Here is a 10,033-nt window from a genome sequence, read left to right on the forward strand (position 1 = left end):
TTATGCATTCGCAATGCCCGTGACTTGAATTATGCAGTCACTCAATAAACATATAAATTACTGAATATTGGAGCATGAGTATAGATATGGATGCAAATTTGCCACAAAACATCAACTATAGCTTTTGTAAGACTAATTTCACTTGGCAAATATCGGTTTTGCTCCACCCGTCAAACCGTTATTCTAAACGTATTTTTGCAATGACTAACTATTGACCTGATATTTTAGCAACAACCTGTAGGGACCCATGCCCACTTTGTGCCTACTTCCTGTGCGAACTCACAGTTATACACGAATAAAATATGCAAACCAACCATGATTTCTGGTTAACAAAAATAAAAGTTACATTTAAAATTTATTGAAATAAAGCAAAATTCAATTTTATAAATATTCACACATATATTACAGTGATAAACTTTTCATATTTCTGCCGTTCAATATGGCCACATTATACTGGAACAAAAACGACAGATATGCATCAGAACGCTTAGCAGCCTCCACAGAATAAACCCAGAATACACTGAAATACTGAAACACAACTAACCGTCCTCGTCTGGCTAGATCAAAATGACTATAATTCCGTTTTTTTTTTAAGGTTTATGCTTGGTTATATAGACTGTTAACCTTCTGTCACGGAATTGACATGACTGTATCTATAGGGTATAGAAATACAAAGGCAAATAAAGAAACATAATATATGCTGCATTTGGGACTGCAACCATCTCTAAAATTCCGCATAGCAGACATATACAGGCATAGATAAGCATGTTTTCTGCTTTCTTATATTTTTAAAGAGACAGTATCGTTTTGGCAACCAGACCTAACAGAACTGTCCCTGACAAACTTTCGGACAGCATACCCGATTTGGCAGCCTTTCCGGACAGTATTTCTAAATCAATTAAAATTAAAATTTACAGAGTTGTATTTTTTACATAATTAAACAAAAAACAATTTAACGTGTTTATGCTGCAGTGGCAAATTTTTCATACACTAATTTTAAAAGTGGCGGTCGATCTAGTTCTTATATTAAATCTGTATCATGAGTTACCCTTAATTAGTGCTTATAAATGCAGGCTACCAAATGGGATACTGTCCCTTTAATAGAAATTTTCTGTCTAGCTCTGGGACGCACTCGCGCTGTTGGGGAAACAAAAAGTTATCAACCCTCTTCTGACAGTATAGGGTTCAGGAAAAACAACGTTGTGTTCACTTAAAGCGGAAACACCAGGAATCCGGAGAAAGTCGAGTATTTCCACCCTCCCATTAGGTTCCCTCGTTCCAGTTTAAGGTAGGCTCGGTCTCCTTTTTCCATCTGAGTTAACACTCCATTGCTGGCAGCCTCCCTTGTCACATCCTGATCTCCTGCAAAGGCTGAGATCAATGGCCAACCATTCAGCATCAGACTCACCTACAGAGAAATAATAATGTTAAAATAATACAATCATTTTCTGTCGTCGGCGTTTATATCGATTATAGTATTAGTAAATTGATTTCAAAAGCGACGCTACTGCATAGTTATTTGAAAATTAATAATGGAAATTCTCATTAATAAGGTATGTTAGATGGTTTACTCATGTAACAAGTTTATGGACAATAATGATTAAAAAAAATTTTTTAAAAAGGCCAATGCTGGAAATCTGAAATAGAGAAAATGCGGGAACTCCACAGCAGGTCCATGTTTATCGGAAAGAGCAGCATAGATTAACTACTCAGGTGTTACCCTTCCACAGATCTGAAAGTTAACCTCTTGGAGATGTTGCTGGACCTTCTGTCTACTGCCATCATTTTCTGTCTTTATTTCAGTTTTCCAGCACTGGCAGGTTTTCTCTTTGTCAATGCTGATAATAAGCTTGCTATATGAATAAAATGTCAAGCAGAGCATTTCATTTATAATGTTCTTTTAAAAGAGAGATTTATTCAATGATCCTCCTGGGTTCCATGGTATTTGTTTGAGAGGAACCGTAAGGTAAATGGGCGTCATTACTTGTCTTTGGCTGGTTTCAGTCCAGTAAATGTTATTTTACTCTAAAATTTCAAATACAGCAGTCAAAAGTGATGGATGTGGTTAAGTTACAATTCGCTAACTTAACTCCGCATTTTAAGGCAAATAATGAAGATGCAAACTGAACTCGATATTGAGCTAATAAATGCATTCTTCGAGATCTCTAATATAATTTTTCTGTGTATTATTTATCAGATATAATGCACACATCCACCAAAAAATGTAATATTACCCTGGGGTGTTCGATACCTATTTACATGAAATGGGTGTCAATTACACATCATGGCATTAATTCAAAAGTCGGTTCAGCTTAGCTTGTCCGTAAAATAACTGGAAATTTTTACATAATGAATTTAACTATTTGTGCATTGCTTTTGAATAAAAAAGAAAACGTTTTCATCCTATGCTTCACCTACTTCAATCTTGTCGACTGGTCTGTAACGGTGTGAGTGGTACTTCATGTAAAGATGTGATTATATCGCCGCAATTAAGCCAACACTCTCCTGTAGTGGGCGACGGAACCATGTACCAGAAAGCTGAAATACTTTACCATTCATCCAATATTTAGACAGCAGTAAAATTTCGATCCAATGGAATGTGTATATATGCAATTTCCTTATTAACGCTTTAACTTGTATAGCATGTGTGTTTTATTGTGATAGTGTCACAGTGTTTTGCCAATAGCTCATGCAGCGAAATACTGCAAACCAGATAAGAAATATGGAATAGTAAGGGTGAATAGGAGGCGGAGCCCTGTCTTATCGAGTTGTGGGGGGGGGGGGGGGGGGTAGGGTAACTGCCCCACCCAGAATCATCGACATTAGGTACGTTAATTGATATTTGTTTTCTCGTCCCTCAGAATGAAAAGCTCCCCCACCAATTAATATCATCACTCCTGCACACACTCAACTGGTTATAAACTACTAGTTAACGTTTATATCACTATAAATTGTATCCGACCTTTAAGTAACCTTTCACTGACGTGTATTTTGTTCGATCTTTTACAAGCAATGCCAACTCGCTTTATCACTAGGGTCACAATGTTCAAAAACACTCAATGCTGCAATTCCGACAAAAGCAGCTGTAGATTCATCCTCAAATCCATGATTTTACAAGTCTTCTATGGAGATCATAAGGTTTCTGTTAATTCCCTTGATTTTGATTAGTTTGGTTGTTGCTTCAGCTACAGAAAGGGACTGGGCTCCTAAAGGATAAGAGGGAGGACCCGCTGGAATTTTAATGCTCCCCCGTGTTCTTCAGATCAAAAGAGTGAAACTGCAAAGAGGTCAACAGTGTCGGAATATCTACTAACCTGGATCGTTTGCCGGTTATACACTTTTACCACGTGAAAGTTAAAACTGTAAATTCCTTTCCTTGGCGCTATGAAGGTGCTTCTCTCCGAGTCAAAATTAGAGCCGACATTCACTAGTATCTGAAATCAAATAGAACCAATGTCAGCAAACGGGGTCCATTTAGTCGACCGCCCGAGTAGTGGAAACGCGGGAAGAATGAAGTATATTACAGCTTTATGAGTTATGAGAATCAACTGCGTCTTCGGTTCTCATTGGCATCGATTAGTTAATTCCATCTACATGATCTTTTTCATCTACAAAGACATTTTTGTTGCAATTTCTACCTTTTCTAATTTAAATGCGCTGCACTCCCACTTTCCCTTCATTGCCCCTCTGTTGTTACATGTATTCAGTGGATTGCCCCCTGTCCCTCAACCCGCTTCATTACTATTTCGCCGACTTTGCATGACCATTTTTAAAATTTATCTTTTCGTTCGGGTTTCCCTTCTCACGGCCCCTGTCTTAACACATTTTTATTTTCACTGAAAATGTGTTCCGTAACTTTCCTCCAACTCTGGCTTCTCATTGCACACTTTATTTCTCTTACCTGGGCGTTAGATTGCACCTGGTGTAAACGAAGCTGATGCCAAACTGGACGCGGACAAGCTCCTAAATTATCTAGTAACTGACCCTCGGGATATTATAGCTCAGATTATTGTTCAGCATGCAATTCTTTCCATAAATCAAAACAAAGGTCCTTCAAAAAGCAGCTCCCGTCCCACTCACCACTTACATTGTCAAAATATATTATCATGGTCCTGTTGCTCATTTCTGAAGGCTCGTGGTTGGTGCTCCTGATGACTGAGAAAGCCACCTTAGCGCTGCCGGATCGCACAGAAATCCCGAGTGCAGTCCCCGTAGGATCCGAGGTGGGATTCGAGTCACAAACCACCAGGCACTTGCCCTCCAGTACGATGGGCTCGGTCTCATTCTGACCGCACACGAGTCCCGCAAACCAAATCATACCGAACAACAACTCTAACATGACGAGCGAGCGCCGGCTTCCACAGTGTCTATGGTGCTGCTTGCTCCTTATCTCCTGATCGAATCCAGTTTCTCTCTCTTCTCCTTGGGAGTTATTGTTTATTCCCCTCCTTTATTTTTTTTTTATTTTTTTTGTCTTCTAATTTTTTGAGAGCTCACCTTCTCCCCGCTTTGTGCTTGCGTCTCCCTCTCGCTTTCTTGGTTTATAGCACGAATTAAATGACCCCTGAAGTGTAAGACGGGGCCCTGACAAGAGGACGCACAAATGAATACATAGCGCTGCGCCTAGTCCCTGTGTAAATTATTGATGGTAGTGAGATTACAGACAACTGAAGCGCGCCCCACTACCGCCGCCCTCCTCACTGGCCCCGCCGCCTCTCCCGCCTGTCAATCAGCGCGCTCTCCGCCAATCCGCGCCACACTCGCCAGCCCGCGTGACTCCCGGGGAGGTGATCTCGCTGCAAGCAGCTTTATCCTCTGCATGCACTCGGTGGAGCGTCACAAGCTTTGTAAAGGTCCCATTGTTTCACCAGTTTGTACATCGTACGACTGAATTTCGCTTTGAGCACAGCAGCTCCATTCTTCGTATCTGTTCTGACGCTTTTTTATATATAAAGTAGGGAAACCTGCAGCAATATGACAAAGGGAGCATGGTTTTGCATTTTGCACAGTTCCGGTTTGAACTGTATTTGCAGGTAAAACTAAAATGTTTACAGGTTTGAAAGGGAGTGGTTTTCTTTCTCGTCAGATATCGTTGAGCAGTTTAACATGTATAAGCACTGCATCGCTAAAATATGTAACACTAGGATAACGACTTGGACAACTTTAATTTGTTAAAGGATCGCAAACAGCCGTAAATAGTTCAAACCAACACTCTTGGCTTATTTTTATATTCTCAATAAAAACTGTAAAGCTGCTTTCATACTGTCAGAACAGTCAGCATGTGAAGGGGCAGGGTGATAGTTTTGGCCAAGAGGTGAAATAGGTGCAGTGCTAATATAAGACTATAAGACTAGCCTGTTTGAAAGTCTGGAAGTGCAAAATTCGGATGTGGAATGCCTTTTTGGGCTCAGAGGTCCAAATTGGTAGCCACAGCACGTGTGCACACTTCAGGTGCAAGTTATGCCAGGTACCATATTGGTTAGCACACGCAGTGAGCATCTGCCCGAATCGGCAGAGTAGGCGGATCATGACGTCAATTAGCAAGTAGCACTGATTTGACACCATCACTGCTATTTTGGAACCCAACATGCCTGTGAACACCATCTCTTAATCACGCACATAAAACATGCGTTCGGAAGCAGGATGGACCTCCGTTCCCCCCCACAATCAATGCTATTTAGAGGGATCATCAACAACTTTCAGGTTAGCTGCTGATTGATTTCTCCTGGCTGTTGCTATGATTGTACAAGTCTTTGGTGCTTTTTAGAGTTCTTTAAAATTGCTACTGTCTATAGGGAGTGGTATGGCAGGTGCTGAAGGACTTGGTCCTGACATTAAGGTTTCTGGACAAACCAGTTGCTCCCAGACATGGGGATGAATTTTATGAGTGACATTTAAGTCCCACTGCTGGGGCCAAAAGTGGGTGGCGACTCTGCTCTGGAGGGTGATAGGACCCTGGGGTGCCACTTTGCCAGCAGCAGCCAATTAACAGGCCACTGTTCAATTGAGGATGGCGGCCTGTCTCCAAGATCTGCTGGCCCAATCAGAATTTCAGCAGCGCCTCTGGTAGCAGTGGCCAGCACTGAGGCTGCAGCTCCAGGATGAGGGTGCCTGAATAGTGAGGCATATTCAAAGAGGAAACCAGGGCCAGACAGACAGACCTGGGAGTGGGGAGGTTGTGGTGCACCAGTGGCACTGTTGCCACAGGAGTGGGCATGGAGTGCCTGTAATGGCCACCCTGCTCCCCGGGAACCCACAGGGAGGCTGCCATGGTTTACCTGGCAGTCTCCCCACACAGCGGCAGGCCCTCGCGATATGCCGGCGGCCTGTTAATTGGCTGCCATTGGCACAATGCCTCTTGCTGCCCACCGGAGCGGGGTTGCTTCTCGATTTTTGGGCCCAGTGGCAGGACTTCAATGTCGCCAGTAAAATTCAGCCCCATCTTTGGAAGCAACTGGTTTGTGCAGAAGCCTTAAAGTCAGGACTTTAGTGAGCCACTTAAGTGACTCAATTTGCCACCTGGTGGGTGGTCGGAACTGCCAAGCGCCAGGCCAGTGGCAATATGCCATGGCAGCAGGAAGACGTCGGGCTCCCCTCCCAACACCTTCCACTGCCATATTGCCAGCTCTCCTACCACGCAGCCTGACCCCAATGGCCAGGAAAATTCAGCCCTTTGGTGCAGTAGTAGGCATAATCTTTGGAATACAGTTTGATTGATTGAACATGTGGCTGGAGAATTGGTGTAGGAGGGAGGGCATCAGATTTCTGAGGCATTGGGACTGGTTCTGGGGCAGGTGGGACCATACAAGATGGACGGGCTACGCCTTAACAGGACCGGAACTAAAATCCTCGCAGGGAGATTTGCTAGTGTTGTTGGGGATGGTTTAAACTAGCTTGTCAGGGTGATGGGAACCTGAGGGGTAACTTAAATTGGAAGGAAGTAAAGCTGGTAACAGGAGGTGGAAAAGTAGCAAATGACATTAGAAGGCACATGAAACAAAGGCAAACATCAACTAGGCTTAGAAGGCAGAATAATGTCAAGAAGACAAGGTTAAGGGCACTCTACCTGAATGCACATAGCATTCACAACAAGGTAGATGATTTAAAGGCTCAAATGGAGGTAAATGGATATGATCTAATTGCCATAACGGAAACGTGGCTACAGGGTGACCAAGGCTGGGAACTGAATATTCAAGGGCATTTGACATTTAGGAAGGACGGGCAAAAAGGAAAAGGAGGTGGTGTTGTGCTGATAAGGGATGGGATTAGTAAAGGAGGATCTCAGATCGGAAGAACAAAATGTGGAATCTGTTTGGGTGGAGCTAAGAAACAGCAAGGGGCAGCAAACATTGGTAGGAGTTGTTTATAGGCCAACAAACTGTAGTTGTAGTGTGGGCCATGGTATTAATCAGGACATTAGTGTAGCATGTGGCATGGGGAATACAGTAATCATGGATGACTTCAATCTAAATATAGACTGGACAAACCTAATGAGCACTAATATTGTGGAGAATGAGTTTCTGGAGTATGTTAGGGATGGTTTTCTAGAGAAATATGTTGAGGAACTGACTAGAGAACAGGCTATTTTAGATCTAGTACTATGTAACGAGAAAGGGCTAATTAATAATCTTCTTGTAAAAGAACCTTTAGGGATGAGTGACCATAATATGATAGAATTTAGAATTTTACATTATGTTTGAAAGTGAGGTAGTTCAATATGAAGCCAGGGTGTTAAATTTGAACAAAGGAAGTTATGAAGGCATAAGGGGCAAATTGGCCTGAGGTGGATTGGAAAAATACATTAAAAGGTATGACAGTACATAGGCAAAGGATAGTCTTTTAAACAAATATTACTTAGTTTACAGCAATTATACATTCCTTCAAGGCACAAAAACCCCAAAAGTAAAAGCAGTCAACTGTGGATAACAAAGGAAGTTAAGGATTGTATAAGATTAAAAGAACAGGCCTATAAAGTTGCCAGAAATAGTAGTAAACCTGAGGACTGGGAGGATTTTAGAATACAGCAAAGGAGGACAAAGAAACTGATAAAGAAAGGGAGAATAGAATATGAATGTAAAGCTAGAAAAAATATAAAAACAGACTATAAAAGCTTCTACAGGTATGCAAAAAGGAAACGTTTGGCTAAGACAAGTGTGGGTGCATTACAGGCAGAGTCAGGAGAATTTATAATGGGAATTAGACAAATGGCAGAGAAACTAAATGATTACTTTGTGTCTGTCTTCACTGAGGAAGATACAAGAAATCTCCCAGAATTAGAGATCCAAGGGACTAGGGACAATGAGGAATTGAAGGAAATTAATATTAGTAAGAAGGTTGAATTGGAGAAATAATGGGGCTAAAGGTGGATAAGTCCCCAGGACCTGATATTCCATATCTCAGGGTGTTGAAAGAGGTAGCTGTGGAGATAGTGGATGCATTGGTGATCATCTTCCAAATTTCTATAGATTCTGGAACAGTTCCTGCAGATTGGAAGGTCGCAAATGTCACTCCACTATTTAAGAAGGGAGGGAGAGAGAAAACGGAATTACAGACCTGTTAGCCTTACATCAGTCGTTGGGGAAATGCGAGAATCTATTCTAAAGGATGTGATAAATGGACACTTGGATAATAATGATCTGATTGGGCATAGTCAACATGGATTTGTGAATGGAAAATCATGTTTGACAAACTTGTTGGAGTTTTTTGAGAATGTTACTAACGGAATTGATAAAGGGGAGTTGGTGGATGTGGTATACTTGGATTTTCAGAAGGCTTTTGATAAAGTCCCCCACAGGAGGTTGGTTAGCAAAATTAAAGCACATGGGATAGGAGGTAATATACTGACGTGGATTAAGGATTGGTTAACAGGCAGAAAACAGAGAGTAGGAATAAATGGGTCATTCTCGCGTTGGCAGGCTATGACGAGTGGGATACCGCTGGGATCAGTGCTTGGGTCCCAGCTGTTCACAATATATATCAATGATTTGGATGTGGGAACCAAATGTAGTATTTCCAAGTTCGTGGATAACACAAAGCAGCTTCAAGGGGATTTGGACAAACTTAGTGAGTGGGCATGAATGTGGCAGATGGAATATAATGTGGAAAAATGTGAGGTTATCCACTTTGGTAGGAGGAATAGATGTGCAGAGTATTTCTTAAATGGTAAGAGATTAGAAAGTGTAGATGTACAAAGGGACCTGGGTGTCCTTGTCAATAAATCACTGAAAGCTAGCATGCAGGTGCAGCAAGCAATTAGGAAGGCTAATGGTATGTTAGCCTTTATTGCAAGAGAATATGAGTACAGAAGTAGTGAAGTCTTGCTTCAATTGTATAGAACCTTGGTTAGATGTACCTGGAATACTGTGTGCAATTATGGAAGAATATTATTGCCATAGGGGGAGTGCAACAAATGCTCACCAGACTTGTTCTCGGGATGGTGGGACTGTCCTATGAAGAGAGATTGGGGAAACTGGGCTTGTATTCTCTAGAGTTTCGAAGAATGAGAGATGATCTCATTGAAACCTACAAAATACTTAAAGGGATAGACAGGGTAGATGCAGCTAAGATGTTTCTCCTGGTTGGGGAGTCTAAAACCGGGGGACACAGTTTCAAAGTAAGGGGGAAGCCACTTAGAACAGAGATGAGGAGAAATTTTTTTACTCAGAGGGTTGTGAATCTTTGGAATTCTCTATCCCAGAGGGCTGTGGAACCTCAGTCATTGAGTATGTTTAAAGCAGAGATTGATAGATTTCTAAATACAAATGACATAAGGAGATATGAGGGGATATGAGGCTGTTACACAGTTGGCTGTGTAACAGCCCCGACAAACAATTTTTTCTGCAGCACCTGTGGAAGAGTCTGTCACTCTAGAATTGGCCTTTATAGCCACTCCAGGCGCTGCTCCACAAACCGCTGACCACCTCCAGGCGCTTACCCATTGTCTCTCGAGACAAGGAGGCCAAAGAGATGGGAAAAAGGCATTGAAGTGGAAGATCAGCTATGATCATATTGAATGGTGGGGCAGGCTCGATGG

The 10,033-nt window shown here is 42.0% G+C and overlaps 1 protein-coding gene across 1 annotated transcript; it reads right to left on the bottom strand.

Moving 5' to 3' along the window:
• Window positions 1-319: 319 nt before the first annotated feature.
• Window positions 320-4,654, bottom strand: cbln1 (cerebellin 1 precursor). The gene is made up of 3 exons (XM_068049909.1): window positions 4,088-4,654; window positions 3,315-3,434; window positions 320-1,408 (listed from the first exon to the last, which is right to left on the bottom strand). The coding sequence occupies exons 1-3, from the start codon at window positions 4,337-4,339 to the stop codon at window positions 1,211-1,213; spliced, it is 570 nt and encodes a 189-aa protein (XP_067906010.1). The 5' UTR covers window positions 4,340-4,654; the 3' UTR covers window positions 320-1,210.
• Window positions 4,655-10,033: the final 5,379 nt, after the last annotated feature.

This window comes from Heterodontus francisci, chromosome 17 (assembly GCF_036365525.1).
Source record: "Heterodontus francisci isolate sHetFra1 chromosome 17, sHetFra1.hap1, whole genome shotgun sequence".
NCBI classification, from domain to species: Eukaryota; Metazoa; Chordata; class Chondrichthyes; order Heterodontiformes; family Heterodontidae; genus Heterodontus; species Heterodontus francisci.

Bases quoted from the DNA above. Each gene is read 5' to 3' on its own strand.
- cbln1 (XM_068049909.1), bottom strand. From the start codon at position 4,339: ATGTTAGAGTTGTTGTTCGGTATGATTTGGTTTGCGGGACTCGTGTGC. The intron at 3,435-4,087 runs GTAAGTGGTGAG...ATTTGATTTCAG, and splicing joins TGATAATATATTTTGACAAT to ATACTAGTGAATGTCGGCTC. The intron at 1,409-3,314 runs GTTAGTAGATAT...ATTTCTCTGTAG, and splicing joins ATAACCGGCAAACGATCCAG to GTGAGTCTGATGCTGAATGG.